Source organism: Oncorhynchus masou, chromosome 30, assembly GCF_036934945.1.
Source record: "Oncorhynchus masou masou isolate Uvic2021 chromosome 30, UVic_Omas_1.1, whole genome shotgun sequence".
Classification (NCBI taxonomy): domain Eukaryota; kingdom Metazoa; phylum Chordata; class Actinopteri; order Salmoniformes; family Salmonidae; genus Oncorhynchus; species Oncorhynchus masou.
The window spans coordinates 21,022,924-21,042,711 of record NC_088241.1 but is presented as its reverse complement, the minus strand read 5'-3'; the positions used below and the strand labels follow the sequence as shown (position 1 = coordinate 21,042,711).

At 44.3% G+C, this 19,788-nt stretch overlaps 1 protein-coding gene across 1 annotated transcript in view; it reads left to right on the top strand.

Annotated features, from left to right (window-relative positions):
- Positions 1-16,107: 16,107 nt before the first annotated feature.
- Positions 16,108-19,788, top strand: part of LOC135522313 (thrombospondin type-1 domain-containing protein 7A-like) — a 106,943-nt gene continuing 103,262 nt past the window's right edge. Inside the window, exon 1 of the mRNA XM_064948449.1 lies at positions 16,108-16,737. Within this exon, the coding sequence (XP_064804521.1) occupies positions 16,578-16,737 (160 nt within the window). The 5' untranslated portion in view covers positions 16,108-16,577. The remainder of the gene's footprint in view (positions 16,738-19,788) is intronic.

The following is a 19,788-nucleotide window of genomic DNA, read 5'->3' as shown; positions in this document are numbered from 1 at the left end:
GATCTCGTTGTCCTGAATCTTTCATGATCTAAACATGGAATATTGTCGTCGGTTTCCATAGAACTATGCATTAAGAGTAATGCAACAGTTACTTATCATTTTGAGCAGTTGTATCATTTGATAGTTAGATCATTGTAATGAAATGAATAGACAGTCATTTCAGATGTAATGTGTTAATTGCATTTTAAAATGGTAATACTTTGATGTTATGTTGTATCATTTTGAACAGGTGATTTTAGTTCAATGAACAAATGATCTTAGCTTTATGTGTATTGTATCCAAGCAATTGTAAAAAAAAAAAAATGTTTAGAAAAATTAGCATTTTGATCATTGGTTGTGAGTTTTGTGTCTAGAGTTTTGAAAAAGGACATCAAGGTTTCAAAATTAGTGTCAACGTGATTGTAAAAAACTGTATTATCACCAAAAATAGCATATGCAGGCTCCTGCTGTTATAGTATTACTCAAAATGACTAAATCCCCTTACCGTAAAAGCATGTAACCCCTTCACTTTTTTCACCATTTGCATGGTGTTAATGGTTAAACTTGAGTTCTTCAACCTGCAAACTTTGAGAAACCTACATTATTGATGATTCCGTCCTCCATGATATGTTCCGTACATTATTGAACCTCTGCTAAACGGCCAGCCATGCAGGTGCTCTACATGATGACGTGAAGTGTAAGCTGTGATATGACATCTGGGTCATTTCCTGTATTTTGGGTGGATTGTGGCTGGGAGGCCACTAAAAAGAACTGCATCTGACCTCTTCTTTCCTGGCGTCTTTGTCTTGTTTTTCAATGCTACTGACCCGTATTTACTTTGGCTCTATCCGAGCATCTATGTGAAAGTAATTATGGAAGGTGCTTTTTATTCTCAATAGAACCATTAGCTTTCATATGCTCATATTTTTCACGGTTCAGAAGATCAACAGATATGTCGATCACAACTGTCATTTATTATCTCACTGGTAGTTACAGTACAACTGATTCCAATTAATTATCATTCATTGACCAAATACATATCTGTCCATTTTGATTAATCAATAGATTAATTTAGATTAGTTTAACAAAATGGATGCGACTCGACTGCCATTGATTAGTCGAGTAGTCCATTATGTAATTGATTGCTTGACACCAGCTTTTAGGGAGGGCGCTGATCAAAGTCACATCAAAGAGTTGAAAGTCTAGTCGAACAGTCCATGAATTAATGTGGAGCTATTTTGAAGTAGCAGCAGCAGGCTTTGTGACAAAAATCTGCCCAGCATACTGCGTGTGTGTTGTGACGCTAGCCTGTCATCAGACTAATTGGTTTTGGCCCATGGTCAGTAGATGAGGACAGCTGAGAGTGGTCGAGGCAGATGAGGTAAGCTCTTAATCTCCTGAAGTCCTTCCTTGCCTCACTGGGAGGACACGACTGGGACTCTAGTGCACTCTAAGGTGCAGTATCTTACTCACACGCATCGCACAGTCTGGACAGTTCTCTGCAGGAGGGGTGTGTATGTGTGTATGTGTGTGTGTGTGTGTGAGGTTGTGTTTGAGTGTGAGGGAGATGTGTGAGAGAGAGAGCGAGGGTGTGAGTGGGTGTGTATGTGCATAATGCATAGTGTGTTTGTGTGTTAGAGTGTGTGCAAACAAATTTATACAGTATCTGTGTGCACACCCGTGTGTATCTGTTTGTATGTTCAGTGCTCATGTTTACTTTATACAGTGCCTTTTAAAAGTATTGACCCCCCCCCCCCTTGGCGTTTTTCCTATTTTGTTGCATTACAACCTGTAATTTAAATGGATTTTTATTTGGATTTCATGTAATGGACACAACACAAAATAGTCCAAATTAGGTGATGTGAAATTAAAAAATCACATGTATCAAAAAAGTATACAAAATCAAACACAGAAAAGTGGTGTGTGCATATGTATTCACCCCCTTCACAATGATGCCCCTAAATAACATCTGGTGCAACCAATTACCTTCAGAAGTCACATAATTACTTAAATAAAATCCACATGTGTTTAATCTAAGTGTCACATGATCTGTCCCATGATCTCAGTGTATATACACCTGTTCTGAAAGGTCCCAGAGTCTGCAACACCACTGAGCAAGGGGCACCACCAAGCAAGCGACACCATGAAGACCAAGGAGCTCTCCAAACAGGTCATGGATAAAGTTGAGGAGAAGTACAGATCAGGGTTGAGTTATAAAAAAATATCCAAAACTTTGAACATCCCACGGAACACCATTAAATCCATTATTCAAAAATGTAAAGAATATGGCACCACAACAAACCTGTCAAGAGAGGGCCGCCCACCAAAACTCACAGACCAGGCAAGGAGGGCTTTAATCAGAGAGGCAACAAAGACACCAAAGATAACCCTGAAGGAGCTGCAAAGCTCCACAGCGGAGATTGGAGTATCTGTCCATAGGACCACTTTAAGCTGTACACTTCACAGCAGAGCTGGGCTTTACGGAAGAGTGGCCAGGAAAAAAGCCATTGCTTAAAGAAAAAAAATAAGCAAACACGTTTGGTGTTCACCAAAAGGCATGTGGGAGACTCCCCAAACATGTGGAAGAATGTACTCTGGTCAGATGAGACTAAAATGTAGCTTTTAAGCCATAAAGGAAAACACTATGTCTGGCGCAAACCCAACACCTCACATTACCCCGAGAACCCCATCCCCACAGTGAAGCATGGTGGTGGCAGCATCATGCTGTGGGGATGTTTTTCATCGGCAAGGACTGGGAAACTGGTCAGAATTAAAGGATTGATGGATGGCGATAAATACAGGGAAATTCTTGAGGGAAACCTGTTTCAGTCTTCCAGAGATTTGAGATTGGGACGGAGGTTCACCTTCCAGCAGGACAATGACCCTAAGCATACTGCTAAAGCAACACTCGAGTGGTTTAAGGGCAAACATTTAAATGTCTTGGAATGGCCTAGTCAAAGACCAGACCTCAATCCAATTGAGAATCTGTGGTATGACTTAAAGATTGCTGTACACCAGCAGAACCCATCCAACTTGAAGGAGCTGGAGCAGTTTTGCCAGTGGCTAGACGTGCCAAGCTTATAGAGACATACCCCAAGAGACTTGCAGCTGTAATTGCTGCAAAAGGTGGCTCTACAGAGTATTAACTTTGGGGGGGTGAATAGTTATGGACGCTCAAGTTTTCAGTTTTTCTGTCTTATTTCTTGTTTGTTTCACAATAAAAAAATATTTTACATCTTCAAAGTGGTAGGCATGTTGTGTAAATCAATGATACAAGCTCTCCAAAAGTCCATTTTAACTTCAGGTTGTAAGGCAACGAAATCTGAAAAATGCAAAGGGAGGTGAATACTTTCGCAAGCCACCTAATGTGTGGTTGCTTGTGTGCATACTTAATATCTTTACCTTTTGGCATGCCGGGATCTCTGCTAGTGTGCCAGAGGACTTGTAAAAAAGAAGGACTGCCGTGACCTGACCCCAGATTTAATCTCATTAGGCCATTTGGCCACCTGGGGCCTCATGGCACATTCTTTAAAGCCAATGAGGACTGTCTAGGGTGGATTACGCCATACATTTACCAGAATAGGATCACAGCCAGAAGGAAACAACATGGTTCCTTACATCCAAGGGAAAGTGACGTAGCCGGCATTGTAATTGTCTCCAACCCTAATCAGATTTCCGCTCGTTGTACCAATTGGTAAGCTAATGTCAGACCTGGGTTCAAATAGTATTTTAAGTCATTTAAAAAGCACTCCTGGCAGGCTAAAGCAAAAGATAAAAGATTTCAGAAAGCATTTCATCCCAGGTTTAATGTTGGTCAGCTAGCATGGAGGAGGAGAGGTGTATTTCCATCTCTCTCTCCTGGCTTGGTGTTGATATGAATCATCTGGATCCATTGGAGGGATCTGTGGTTTATATTAACCTTGATGTGTAGACTTGAGTGTGAAATGGTCCCAGGCGAATATAGTGGTGTAGTGGTTTCTTTCACCACACAGTCTCTGACAGCTTGATCCAGTGAAGATGTATAGGGAATATTTCACAGCATTTAATCAATTCCCACAACATTGCAGACATGAACTAAAAAAATTGCAGCTGAGCAATATGGTATTTCACCCATTTGAGGAGCAATTGTTGTGTAGCATGGATCAGTTAGACTCAAAATGAATTTATTTCGGTTACTGAAAATGTTAAATGGACTCCTAGAGCTAGACTTAACCATTTCACCCACTTCAATTATGTGTGTTTATTACGGTGTAGTGTTGTAGTAGTTCAATATGTACTCATATAGAGTACAACTGTACATTATAAACATGTGGCCACAAAGGACATATCTGGAATATAGGACAAGTAGTTCTAGAGATTGATTGGGGAGATTTTTACAGTATGTGCTGTACAATGACAATGCTTATGAAAAGAAGCAATTTTCTCCCAAGAACTGTACAGTACATCTACTTAGGCCCAAATGGGAACATACTGTATTATTAAGGCAAAAATAGTACTATCTCTGATCAGAGGGAAATTAAAAATGTCCCAGAGGAGTACTTGAACATGCATACTTTGTAATTTGCATGATTTGAGTTTGTTTGCATGTGTGTTTATGTATTTTGACAATTCACGGCGTAGTCTTTTTCATAATCTCCCATCTCCCTGCTTTGAGTCAGACACTTGAGCCCTGGTTGTGGGGCCTCGTAGGCTGGAAGCCCTGTTTGACTTTGGCACTGCTGTCATTGTCCCGTGCTTTATGAGTCATCCCACAGTGAATATGCCCCTACAGGAAGACTGGGGTTGCCATTTCTGATACTGGGGGTTGCGATGTAGTATGTTAGGGTGAAGTATAGCGCTGTAATGACCTGTCAAAAATTTAGAGAGGATTTCTGCTTTTCTTAGCAGGTGCGTTCGCTCGTATATGTATTTATGAATGTGAGTGTATGGGTAGGCTATGGGGTTGTGAACGGGGAGTTTATTTGAAAGACCCAGTGGGGGGGCATTTCCTATACAACATACTGTATTTAAATCATGAATGTGTTATTGATACAGTTCCTCTGTCCTGATATTTAATGCAGGAACCCTACCTCTCTATGTGATGTTTGGGAGACACTAGTCTTGCTGATGCGCATAGTGTCAGTGCTGAAATAAAAGTGCTTGGGCTGCACCGGGATATTTTGCTACCACACCATTATTCCAGTCAGTCCAGCTTAAAATGGTGCTGGAGTCTACGAGATTACTGTGATGACTTTGCTCTCAATCCCGTGATGGAGCTCTAATCAATGAAGCAGAATACAACAGGACTGGAGCACTGGGACAGGGACGAGGATTGGAGCTGGCAGCCTGTCTCTCTCAATGAAGCTGTTTTCACCCTGATGGGATGCGAGAGGTATGAACCATTTGGCAAAACGTTTATGGTCGGGTTAGTTGAAGAGTTAGCCATCTTGGTTCTTCAGGTATACCTTATATTCTCTTGAAAATGTATTTCTCCGGACTGCAAACCAAACAAGGATTTAAACATGTATTGGCCCTGTTCTATCAAAGACAATGTGTTGTGGGTTTATGCAACAAGAAAGCCTGTTCAAATGATTTTAAAGATGTTTTAGGAAAATGTGTGGTTTTGCTTTGATCTAATCCTGACAAGAAATGTGAAAAACCCTTTACATGCACATTATACTCTTATAGTTTGGAATTTCTGCTGGTACAGTAGGAGTGTTGTTGTTCTTCGTCTCCTGTTTAATTTGTAGCCGGAAGTGGTAATTTATTATTCATTAGGAGGCATGCACCAATGGTTTTCTTTGATTCCATGGATGCTAAGTGTTTGCTTAATCCATGTTAATAATCCTAATGAATTTCCGCTGGTGGGGAGAGGATCCTCTGGTTATAAGGGGAGAAGGATCCTCTGGTTTGTCATAACATTACTGCAATCAATAAAGTGGTCTTTAAAACAATCCCCAATGTAATATGTAAACAAAAGTTTCTGCAGAAATAGAAATGTATACAGTATGTGTGTAGCTTGCTTGGCCTTAATAGGATTCTTCTGTTCTCTTTCCTGGGCCTTGCCTATGTGTAATTTCCAAGGTAGTACCAAATGATTACTGTGATTATGATACTCTTACGATATGACATGTTTAGTCTGTCAGTTACAGCTGATTGGCTGTTATTCTTAACTTGACTAGAGCTTCAAACCAATGTTGTTCAGATCATTTGTGCTGATCATCATTAATGGACAGTCACCTTGATTGGCTGCTGCATTGTGACATAAAGTTGAATTCAATGCAACAAAGTTGCATGGACTTTGTTGCATTGAATTCAATTGAGTGGAGGTTGCGTCATGTATCACCAGTAGGGTTGAATCCCGGTTACCGAGATTTACAGAGATTTTACAGCCCAAACCCGCTCCCTTTTCCCAGGATAAATAACTGTGAAAAACGGATAGATTATAATTAATTATTTATATGAACAGCATGATGTGAAATGGAACTGTTCATTTATATGTGTCTAAATTTGGATTCTCTGCGGCCTTCTCTCTGGTCACTGCTGCATTAATCATCAATGTTCAGGATGAGCACCGACAAGCCCATCTCAGTATGTAGACCTATCATCTCATCATGGTAACTTTTTTCTATTGTGACAGGTAGACCGACATTTGCTGCAGCATAGCCTATGCTACAGTAATATAAAGACCAAATGCGTGTCTAATTTACATATCTCTATCTGACTTTCTTGGGTCACCTTATTTTTTAATTGTAAAGATGACCAAGAACCCAACGGTTAGTCTGACAGAGCTCCAGAGTTCCTCTGTGGAGATCGGAGAACCTTCCAGAAGGATAACCATCTCTGCAGCACTCCACCAATCAGGCCTTTATAGTAGAGTGGCCAGGACGGAAGCCACTCCTCAGTAAAAGGCATATGACAGGCTGCTTGGAGTTTGCCAAAGGGCACCAGAAGGACTCTCAGGCCATGAGAAACAAGATTATCTGGTCTTTTGAAACCAAGATTGAACCCTTTGGCCTGAATGCCATGTGTCACATCAGAAGGAAACATGGCACTATTACTTCCGGCGCCGACAGAGATGGCCGCCTCACTTCGCGTTCCTAGGAAACTATGCAGTTTTTTTTTTTTTTACGTGTTATTTCTTACATTAGTACCCCAGGTCATTTTAGGTTTCATTACATACAGTCAAGAAGAACTACTGAATATAAGATCAGCGTCAACTCACCATCAGTACGACCAAGAATATGACTTTCGCGAAGCGGATCCTGTGTTCTGCCTTTCAACCAGGACAACGGAATGGATCCCAGCCGGCGACCCAAAAACGACTTCGTAAAAGAGGAAACGAGGCGGTCTTCTGGTCAGACTACGGAGACGGGCACATCGTGCCCCACTTCCTAGCATTCTTCTCGCCAATGTCCAGTCTCTTGACAACAAGGTTGATGAAATCCGAGCAAGGGTAGCATTCCAGAGGGACATCAGAGACTGTAACGTTCTTTGCTTCACGGAAACATGGCTCACTGGAGAGACGCTCTCGGATGCGGTGCAGCCAGCGGGTTTCTCCACACATCACGCCGACAGAAACAAACACCTTTCTGGTAAGAGGAGGGGCGGGGGCGTATGCCTTATGGCTAACGAGATGTGGTGTGATCACAGAAACATACAGGAACTCAAATCCTTCTGTTCACCTGATTTAGAATTCCTCACAATCAAATGTAGACCGCATTATCTACCAAGAGAATTCTCTTCGATTATAATCACAGCTGTATATATTCCCCCCCAAGCAGACACATCGATGGCTTTGAACGAACTTTATTTGACTCTTTGCAAACTGGAATCCATACATCCTGAGGCTGCATTCATTGTTGCTGGGGACTTTAACAAGGCTAATCTGAAAACAAGACTCCCTAAAATGTATCAGCATATCGATTGCGCCACCAGGGCTGGCAAAACCTTGGATCACTGTTATTCTAACTTCCGCAACGTATATAAGGCCCTGCCCCGCCCCCCTTTCGGAAAAGCTGACCATGACTCCATTTTGCTGATCCCTGCCTACAGACAGAAACTAAAACAAGAAGCTCCCACGCTGAGGTCTGTCCAACGCTGGTCCGACCAAGCTGATTCCACACTCCAAGACTGCTTCCATCACGTGGACTGGGACATGTTTCGTATTGCGTCAGGCAACAACATTGACGAATACGCTGATTCAGTGTGCGAGTTCATTAGAACGTGCGTTGAAGATGTCGTTCCCATAGCAACGATTAAAACATTCCCTAACCAGAAACCGTGGATTGATGGCAGCATTCGCGTGAAACTGAAAGCGCGAACCACTGCTTTTAATCAGAGCAAGGTGACTGGTAACATGACCGAATACAAACAGTGCAGCTATTCCTTCCGTAAGGCTATCAAACAAGCTAAGCGTCAGTATAGAGACAAAGTAGAATCTCAATTCAACGGCTCAGACACAAGAGGTATGTGGCAGGGTCTACAGTCAATCACGGACTACAAGATGAAATCCAGCTCAGTCACAGACCATGATGTCTTGCTCCCAGGCAGACTAAATAACTTTTTTGCCCGCTTTGAGGACAATACAGTGCCACTGACACGGCCTGCAACGGAAACATGTGGTCTCTCCTTCACTGTAGCCGAGGTGAGTAAAACATTTAAACGTGTTAACCCTCGCAAGGCTGCAGGCCCAGACGGCATCCCCAGCCGCACCCTCAGAGCATGCGCAGACCAGCAGGCTGGTGTGTTTACGGACATATTCAATCAATCCCTATACCAGTTTGCTGTTCCCACATGCTTCAAGAGGGCCACCATTGTTCCTGTTCCCAAGAAAGCTAAGGTAACTGAGCTAAACGACTACTGCCCCGTAGCACTCACTTCCGTCATCATGAAGTGCTTTGAGAGACTAGTCAAGGACCATATCACCTCCACCCTACCTGACACCCTAGACCCACTCCAATTTGCTTACCGCCCAAATAGGTCCACAGACGACGCAATCTCAACCACACTGCACACTGCCCTAACCCATCTGGACAAGAGGAATACCTATGTGAGAATGCTATTCATCGACTACAGCTCGGCATTTAACACCATAGTACCCTCCAAGCTCATCATCAAGCTCGAGACCCTGGGTCTCGACCCCGCCCTGTGCAACTGGGTACTGGACTTCCTGGCGGGCCACCCCCAGGTGGTGAGGGTAGGCAACAACATCTCCATCCCGCTGATCCTCAACACTGGGGCCCCACAAGGGTGCGTTCTGAGCCCTCTCCTGTACTCCCTGTTCACCCACGACTGCGCGGCAACGCACGCCTCCAACTCAATCATCAAGTTTGCGGACGACACAACAGTGGTAGGCTTGATTACCAACAACGACGAGACGGCCTACAGGGAGGAGGTGAGGGCCCTCGGAGTGTGGTGTCAGGACAATAACCTCACACTCAAAGTCAACAAAACTAAGGAGATGATTGTGGACTTCAGGAAACAGCAGAGGGAACACCCCCCTATCCACATCGATGGAACAGTAGTTGAGAGGGTAGTAAGTTTTAAGTTCCTCGGCATGCACATCACAGACAAGCTAAATTGGTCCACTCACACAGACAGCATCGTGAAGAAGGCGCAGCAGCGCCTCTTCAACCTCAGGAGGCTGAAGAAATTCGGCTTGTCACCAAAAACACTCACAAACTTCTACAGATGCACAATCGAGAGCATCCTGGCGGGCTGTATCACCGCCTGGTACGGCAACTGCTCCGCCCACAACCGTAAGGCTCTCCAGAGGGTAGTGAGGTCTGCACAACGTATCACCGGGGGCAAACTACCTGCCCTCCGATGTTACAGGAAGGCCATAAAGATCATCAAGGACAACACCCACCCGAGCCACTGCCTCTTCACCCCGCTATCATCCAGAAGGCGAGGTCAGTACAGGTGCATCAAAGCTGGGACCGAGAGGCCATCAGACTGTTAAACAGCAACCACTAACATTGAATGGCTGCTGCCAACACACTGACTCAACTCCAGCCACTTCAATAATGTGAATTGATGGGAAAGGATGTAAAATATATCACTAGCCACTTTAAACAATGCTACCTAATATAATGTTTACATACCCTACATTATTCATCTCATATGTATATGTATATACTGTACTTTATCATCTACTGCATCCTTATGTAATACATGTATCACTAGCCACTTTAACTATGCCACTTTGTTTACATACTCATCTCATATGTATATACTGTACTCGATACCATCTACTGTATCTTGCCTATGCTGCTCTGCACCATCACTCATTCATATCTTTATGTACATATTCTTTATCCCCTTACACTGTGTATAAGATATTAGTTTTGGAATTGTTAGTTAGATTACTTGTTGGTTATTACTGCATTGTCGGAACTGGAAGCACAAGCATTTCGCTACACTCGCATTCACATCTGCTAACCATGTGTATGTGACAAATAAAATTTGAGTTGATTTGATTTGATCCCTACGGTGAAGCATGGTGTTGGCAGCATCATGCTGTGGGGATGTTTTTCAGCAGTAGGGACTGGGAGACTAGTCAGGATCAAGGAAAAGATTAACGGAGAAAACTACAGAGAGATCCTTGATGAAAACCTGCTCCTGAGTGCTCAAGTACTCAGATTGGAGTGAAGGTTCACCTTCCAACAAGACAAAACCCTAAGCACACAGCCAAGACAACACAGGAGTGGCTTCAGGACAAGTCTCTGAATGTCCTTGACTGGTCCAGCCAGAGCCTGGACTTGAACCCAATCAAAGATTTCCGGATAGATCTGAAAATAGCTGTGCAGCGATGCTCCCCATCTAACCTGACAGAGCTTGCTTGAGAGGATCTGCAGAGAAACTCCCCAAATACAGGTGTACCAAACCCAATAAACTCTAGGCTCTAATCGCTGCAAAATGTGCTTCAACAAAGTACTGAGTAAAGGGTCTGAATACTTATGTAAATGTAATTTTTTATACATTTGCAAAAATTATAAAAACCTAATTTTGTTTGGTCATTATGGGGTATTTTGTGTAGATTGACGGTTTTTCGAAATGCTATCATTAGGGGAAATATTATGACAAATATAAATCTATTTAGCTAGTCTATACTTATAACTTTGTAGGCAGCATGTGCTGCAACAGAATCACATGTTCTTTCCCTGCTTCATCATGCTTTGAACGAGGTGCATAATTCCGGTCTATATAATACAATACAGTACTATAATACAGTTCACACTCAAAAATATTAGCCTACTGGAGATTGTTTAATTTATTTACCCAAGAGTGCATAGCGAGGCTTATATCTATGGGCTTTTATGTGTTTCTGTCGTGTGTAATGCATATACAGTGCCTTGCGAAAGTATTCGGCCCCCTTGAACTTTGCGATCTTTTGCCACATTTCAGGCTTCTAACATAAAGATATAAAACTGTATTTTTTTGTGAAGAATCAACAACAAGTGGGACACAATCATGAAGTGGAACGACATTTATTGGATATTTCAAACTTTTTTAACAAATCAAAAACTGAAAAATTGGGCGTGCAAAATTATTCAGCCCCCTTTAAGTTAATACTTTGTAGCGCCACCTTTGCTGCGATTACAGCTGTAAGTCGCTTGGGGTATGTCTCTATCAGTTTTGCACATCGAGAGACTGAAATTTTTTCCCATTCCTCCTTGCAAAACAGCTCGAGCTCAGTGAGGTTGGATGGAGAGCATTTGTGAACAGCAGTTTTCAGTTCTTTCCACAGATTCTCGAAAGGATTCAGGTCTGGACTTTGACTTTGCCATTCTAACACCTGGATATGTTTATTTTTGAAACATTCCATTGTAGATTTTGCTTTATGTTTTGGATCATTGTCTTGTTGGAAGACAAATCTCCGTGTGAGTTTAGGTCTTTTGTCAGACTCCATCAGGTTTTCTTCCAGAATGGTCCTGTATTTGGCTCCATCCATCTTCCCATCAATTTTCACCATCTTCCCATGTCCCTGCTGAAGAAAAGCAGGCCCAAACCATGATGCTGCCACCACCATGTTTGACAGTGGGTATGGTGTTTCAGGGTGATGAGCTGTGTTGCTTTTACGCCAAACATAACATTTTGCATTGTTGCCAAAAAGTTCAATTTTGGTTTCATCTGACCAGAGAACCTTCTTCCACATGTTTGGTGTGTCTCCCAGGTGGCTTGTGGCAAACTTTAAACGACACTTTTTATGGATATCTTTAAGAAATGGCTTTCTTCTTGCCACTCTTCCATAAAGGCCAGATTTGTGCAATGTACGACTGATTGTTGTCCTATGGACAGAGTCTCCCACCTCAGCTGTAGATTTCTGCAGTTCATCTCTGCAGTCCATCTCTGATCAGTCTTCTCCTTGTATGAGCTGAAAGTTTAGAGGGACGGCCAGGTCTTGGTAGATTTGCAGTGGTCTGATACTCCTTCCATTTCAATATTATCGCTTGCACAGTGCTCCTTGGGATGTTTAAAGCTTGGTAAATCTTTTTGTATCCAAATCCGGTTTAAACTTGCAGCGCAACAGTATCTCGGACCTGCCTGGTGTGTTCCTTGTTCTTCATGATGCTCTCTGCGCATCTGGACCTCTGAGACTATCACAGTGCAGGTGCATTTATACGGAGACTTGATTACACACAGGTGGATTGTATTTATCATCATTAGTCATTTAGGTCAACATTGGATCATTCAGAGATCCTCAATGAACTTCTGCTCGAGAGTTTGCTGCACTTAAAGTAAAGGGGCTGAATAATTTTGCACGCCCAATTTTTCAGTATTTGATTTGTTAAAAAAGTTGGAAATATCCAAAAAATGTCGTTCCACTTCATGATTGTGTCCCACTTGTTGTTGATTCTTCACAAAAAAATACAGTTTTATATATTTATGTTTGAAGCCTGAAATGTGGCAAAAGGTCGCAAAGTTCAAGGGGGCCGAATACTTTCGCAAGGCACTGTAGCTTGTGTATTCGATAACGGAATTGTCACGTTCTGACCTTAGTTCTTTTATTATGTCTTTGTTTCAGTATGGTCAGGGTGTGAGTTGGGTGGGTTGTCTATGTTCGTTTTTCTATAATTTGGGATTTCTGTGTTCGGCCTAGTATGGTTCTCAATCAGAGGCAGCTGTCAATCATTGTCCCTGATTGAGAATCATACCTAGGTAGCCTGGTTTCACTTTTAAGTGTGTGTTTGTTTTCCGTGTGAGTGTTTGGTCCACACGGTACTGTTTTTGGTTTTGTATATTCACGTCACATTTGTTGTTTTGTTCGAGTGTTCTATTGTCTTTATTAAAAAACATTATGGACACTTACCACGCTGTGCATTGGTCCTCCGATGCTTTTCGCTACTCCTCCTCAGAAGAGGAGGACGAGAACCCTTACAGAAACACCCACCACAAAAGGACCAAGCAGCGTGGTAACGGGCAGCAGCAGCAGCAGCAGCGAGATCAGGACTCCTGGACATGGGAGGAGATTCTGGACGGCAAGGGACCATGGGCACAGCCGGGACAATATCGCAGGCCTAAGGCTGAGCTGGAGGCAGCGAAAGCGGAGAGGCGGCGGTATGAGGAGGAAGCATGGCAGCGCGGCTGGAAGCCCGAGAGAAAGCCCCAAAAATGTCTTGGGGGGGAAGCACACGGGGAGTGTGGTGAAGTCAGGTAGGAGACCTGCGCCAACTTCCCGTGCTTACCAGAGAGCGAGAGGGACCGGGCAGGCACCGTGTTATGCCGTGAGGCGCACGGTGTCTCCGGTGCGTGTGCATAGCCCGGTGCGGTACATTGCAGCGCCTCGTATCAGCCGGGCTAGAGTGGGCATCAAGCCAGGTGCCATGAAGCCGGCTCAGCGCATCTGGTCTCCAGTGCGTCTTCTCGGGCCGATGTACATGGCACCAGCCCTACGCATGGTGTCCCCAGTTCGCCAGCACAGACCAGTGCGGGCTATTCCACCTCGCTGCACTGGCCTGGCTACGGGGAGCATTCAGCCAGGCAGGGTTGGGCAGGCTCTTTGCTCGAGACCTCCAGTGCGCCTTCACGGTCCGGTCTATCCGTGCCACCTCCACGCACCAGCCCTCCGGTGGCAGCCCCGCACAAAGGCTGTCTCTCCGTCTTCTCCCTACAGGTGCTCCCACCTGCCTAGCGCTGCCGGAGTATCCCGCCTGTCCGGTGCTGCCGGAATCTCCCATCCATTCGGGACCCGTGGCTAGGGTGCCCAGTCCGAGGTCGGCGGCCCAGAGGCCATGGAGGCGGGCTAAGAGGTGGACAAGGACCATGGTGAAGTGGGGTCCACGTCCCGTGCCAGAGCCGCCACCGCGGACAGACCCCCACCCAGAACGTCCCCTATAATTTTAGGTTTTGCGACCGGAGTCCGCACCTCTGGGGGGGGGGGGTACTGTCACGTTCTGACCTTAGTTCTTTTATTATGTCTTTGTTTCAGTATGGTCGGGGAGTGAGTTGGGTGGGTTGTCTATGTTCGTTTTTCTATAATTTGTGATTTCTGTGTTCGGCCTAGAAAGGTTCTCAATCAGAGAAAAGCGATTTATTCTCGGGATGGAACTTTTGTAAAATACCGGGAAAATATTCAACCCCAATCACCAGTCAAAGTCGGAACAAAGTGTAGATTCCATTACTCCATTATCAGAGTCCATTAGTTGATCCCTGAATCGATTTCTTTGCAGTAATGAACACCCTCTTGGATATTTGGCCCAGTATAATGTTGACATAAAGATGATGGGAGTGGTTGGATTTGTATTTCACACGCACGCACACACACACACACACACACACACACACACACACACACACACACACACACACACACACACACACACACACACACACACACACACACACACACACACACACACACACACACACACACACACGCGCACAGAGAGAAAGACATATTGTGACTGCCATGCCCGCGTGCTCTGCTAGGCGATTACCCTGTTCCCTCATTAATCATGCATTATCGTTTGTCCAGGAACCAAAGTCATAGAAAAACATCTACTGAAAAATGTGAAAACAATAGCAGAATACAACAGGAGTAGATCAGTGAAATGCGTACTTACAAGCCCTTAACCAACAATGCAGTTTTAAGAAAATACCTTAAAAAAGTATGAGATAAGAACAACAAATGATTAAAGAGCGGCAGTAAAAGACAATAGTGGGCAATATACAGGGGTACAGAGTCAATGTGCGGGGGCACCGGTTAGTCGGGGTAATTGAGGTAATATGTATATGTAGGTAGAGTTATTAAAGTGACAATGCACAGATAATAACAGAGAGTAGCAGCTGCATAGAAGGGGGGCTAAAGCAAAGCAACTCAGGTCAGGTCAGAAGTCTGGGCAGGGTCTTAGGCTGGTCTCCTGGCCAGGGAACATGCTGAATGACTATAGGATATCCACCTGTCTGCCTCTCCCCAATGCCTTCTCTCTCTCTCTCTCTCTCTCTCTCTCTCTCTCTCTCTCTCTCTCTCTCTCTCTCTCTCTCTCTCTCTCTCTCTCTCTCTCTGACATTCAGTCTGTCTGACAAACACTACATCATTGGAGCGTCACTGGGATATTTAGGCACCAAACGATTGTAAAGTTTGTCAAGTCTGTGTCACGCTTTTCAGTCTCAAAATAGAATGAAACACCAACACACTAACCCAATAGATTATGTGCAAAGAGCCTGGAAATGATATTATGCACACCATGGTATTGTTCTGTTCTGTTTTGAAGCACTGCAGTGCTATCTATAAGCCTAATACTCTACAACAGAGACAAAACCCAGTCACTCAACAATCTATATCTGCTTGATTTCGCTGATCGCTTTTACAACTCCCCCTCCCTCTCTCACACAGTCTACACACACACACACACACACACACACACACACACACACACACACACACACACACACACACACACACACACACACACACACACACACACACACCCCCCCCACCTATATCTCTTCCCTCTCTGCCTTGCACCCTCTGATCCTGGAAGCTGTGCTTGCAATAGCTCCTCTACTCAATGTGAACATTGGTCTCCAGCTGTCCTCTCAGCACTGCTCGCGAAGAGTGGAACAGAGGACGCGTCCGCCCCTGTGCCCTCGGCAAAAGAGGGACTGTGCGTGTAAAAAAGAGACGGAGCTGGAGCATGGAGAGACAGAGAGAGAGAGAGAGAGAGAGAGAGTGAGCGAAAGAGAGCAAGAGAGAGAGGAAAGGAGGGGGGAGAGGAGAGGAGGTACCACTGCAGACACACAGCCACTGTCACAGCTCCACAGCCAGAGGACAGAGGCAGGAACGGCAGTGAACAGCAGCAGCACCAGAGAGCATGGAGGAGCAAGACTCTATCGTTCACCTGGACCTCTACCCTTCTCACTGACAACCTTCCTCTGGGAATACCCTGTGACGAGTGGAGTAGAGAAGAGAAGAGGAGGGAGATAGAGGACAAGGAGAGGACTCTCTCGATCTGCCCTTCAGGAGAGGAAGCACCAGTCCCTTACTCTAGTGGGACAAATCACACACTATTCTTTTTTTTTGTTGCCTGTCGGACCTGTGTAAATCTTGCTCTATCTTAAAGCTGCGGACATCCTCTCGACTGTGTGGACTTACGTTGACCCTGGAGAGGACCATGGGGCTAGGGTGGAGGTGGAGGGGTGCAGGAGGGACCCCCAGCATAAGGACAGGGGGAAGCACCTTCCTCTGGGTGACAGTACTTCTGCTCTGTGGTACCTGGAGGGCTAACACACAGATGGTAGAGGACACCAAGTCTGTGTACTTCTGGGAAACAGGTACTGGACTCCTATTGTACTATGAGAGACTTAGGGAGAGATTGGTTGTTGTTTTGTACTGTTTGACTTTAATGGCGATCAGAATAAAGAATCTGCGATATTGAAGTCGAAGCAGAATATTGTGTTTCACGGAGCATGTTTTCAATAGTCAATAGTGACTATGTATTTATTCTGTATTGAAAAAGCTTGTGGACAAGACACTCAGCTTGGGCAGGATATTCTCTGCTCTCATTTCCTCTCTGTGAACCTTTTGAAAATTAGAGCAGGTCTCAAGGTCCTTAAAACCCCCGTCATCTCATTACCTCATTTTCCCTGTCCCTTGCACTGGTCTCACAAGCTGATAGTTTGCACATTGTAACTGAAGTCTAGAAGTCTTGAATAGCACGCTATCATGGGAGAACGAGGCAGAGAACGATAAGAGAAATTCACGAGAAGTCTATTAGTAAATGCATTGAATTTGGCACCAAAAGCTGGCATGATCCATCGAGATTGAATTACTTACATTTCTGTCTCTTAGCTGAATTGGTGGTTGAGGTGTGTGGTTGCACGATAGCTTGATGATTGTATATGTGTTGGAGCACAATAGTAGACAAAAAAAATGGGGAGTTGATCGCAAACATGGAGATGAAATGGGATGGGTGGTTGCAGAGTGTTTTCTGATAACCTCTGGTATGAACAAGTGCAATGCATTAGTAATGTACGACTCCTCTAACATAATTAGAAGATCTGAGCCAGGAATAATCATGCCCAGGGAGACTTGGCGCACTTTCGTGTGTCTTTAAATATATATGGGCAAATCTCCTTGGCCTTCGAGGTGTTAGTTAACCCTTCACTTTCTCACCTCCCCCACCACCTCCCTCCCCCTCAAGGGACTAGATGAGGGGAAAATAACCCTCCCCCTTCCCAACACACTGGACAGCTCAGCCCAGTGCCAGTCCAGAATCGATGGGATGTCGTTGTCTCTCGCGCTCCTGCATCTTTAAAGAGGATGTAGCTGAGTAAGGAGATTAAAGGAGTAGGGATTTACTCAAGAAAGACGTTCCAGGGAGTAGCCCTGCCCTAAGAAATGGAGCGTCAGGGGCTAGATCTTTCCCAGTGTAGATCATTACGATTACACCACTCTCCCACGCTACTGCTCCGCTCTCTCCCACGCTACACACACACACACACACCTGCACAAGCACAAGAAAGCAAACACACACACACACACACACATCCCTCATACTGCCTATAGCCACATGGCTTTAGGTCTGTGCTGTGATATGTAACCCTCTGTTAGGAGGTTTTCTGATCTTCCTAACTAAAGGAAGACTATTGATTTTAGGATAGAAGTTTCTATTTTATTTTTTCTATTTTTCTTCTTTGGTTTGGCAATGCCACAGAGTTGGAGAAAACCTACAGTAGAGCAATTTATTTATGGTATTTCAAGCACTTTTTCTCACCCTTGTGGCTCGGTTGTTGGAGCACGGTGCTTACAAGGCCAGGGTTGTGGGTTCAATTCCCACTTGGGGACCAGTATAAAAAATGTACGCACTCACTACTGTTAGTCGTTCTGAATAAGAGTGTCTGCTAAATGACTCAAATGTGATATCTTTGCATTTCAGCTCTTTTCATAAAATATGATTATGTTTGTGCACATTTCAGTGAGTGCAGTCAGTGGAGGGAATATTCTGGTGGCAAATGCTGCTGTGATGTTTGCATAATGATGAGTTACTGAAAGACAGCCCTGTCTTCAAACTATAGGGAATTGGCTCACGTTGCTTTTATTGGCTTCTATGAAAATATGATCTATGTTTAGAGGTGCAGAGAACTCAGGGATATTTCCCTCTGGAAGGTTCTATTTAAATGACAAAAGTGAAAACAGGCACTGGCTGCCAACAGGCTTGATAATGATGTTATTGAAGAAGATAAGGTTGATGATGACAGTGATGATGAGGTGAAAGAGGAGGAGCAGCCTGTTGAGAATAAGGTTGATGATGACAGTGATGATGACGATGATTATATTGATGTGGATGATAATGAGGAGATTGTGAAAGAGTAGAGGGATGATATGGTAAAGTATAGTAGTGTTACAAGCCTTGAAGAGATCATTGGAGGGTTTATGGCTCTCTATCACACAGTTACTGCTATCCTCTCTATCGCTCACTTACACACACACACACACACGCACGCACGCACGCACACACACACACACACACACACACACACACACACAACACACACACACACACACACACACACACACACACACACACACACACACACACACACACACACACGGTCACAGAAACACACACAGTGGGTGGAATTCCTTTCGCAGTTTGGTGCTGTGTGCGCTTCATTAGTTTCCGTTAGTGAAGTGGCAGTACTGCTGTAGTCTGTAGGGTGGTGCTGTCAGGATTGCACCAGCATGTATGCCCATCAGAGGCCAAGACAATTATCAGTGTGTGTACAGTGTGACTGTGGGTCACATTCAAGGCCAGAGATCAACCTGGAGTACACACCTCCCCAGCAAATGAGGCTTTTGTACTACGCTACCCCACTGCTTGAACTCTCACTCTGACACCATGGGATTTACATGGGGATACTCCAACTGTCCTGACTTGTTCTGGTATGACACCATCAAACCAACAGTGTTTGGTGTGACTCTTCCAATGTGAAGAGATATCTTCATTTGTGACATCATATTTGATACACTGTTGGTGTGGTGGTGTGATACCAGTACAAATATTCACCAATATTATTTGAATACCACCAATCAATTTGTAATGATGTAGTAATGCAGTTGGCAAATGTCCTGCTGTGTTGTAGGGAAGCATGAATACATTACAAAGGGCTCCTGAGTGGCTCAGCGGTCTAAGGCACTGCATCTCAGCTAAGGGTTGTATCACAGCTGGCTGAGATTGGGAGTCCCATAAGGCAGCTTAGAATTAGCCCAGTGTCGTCCGGGTTCGGGGAGGGTTTGGCTGGGGTAGGCCATCACTGTAAAATAAGAATTTGTTTCTTAACTAACTTGCCTAGTTAAATAAAGGTAAAAAAAAAACATTGACA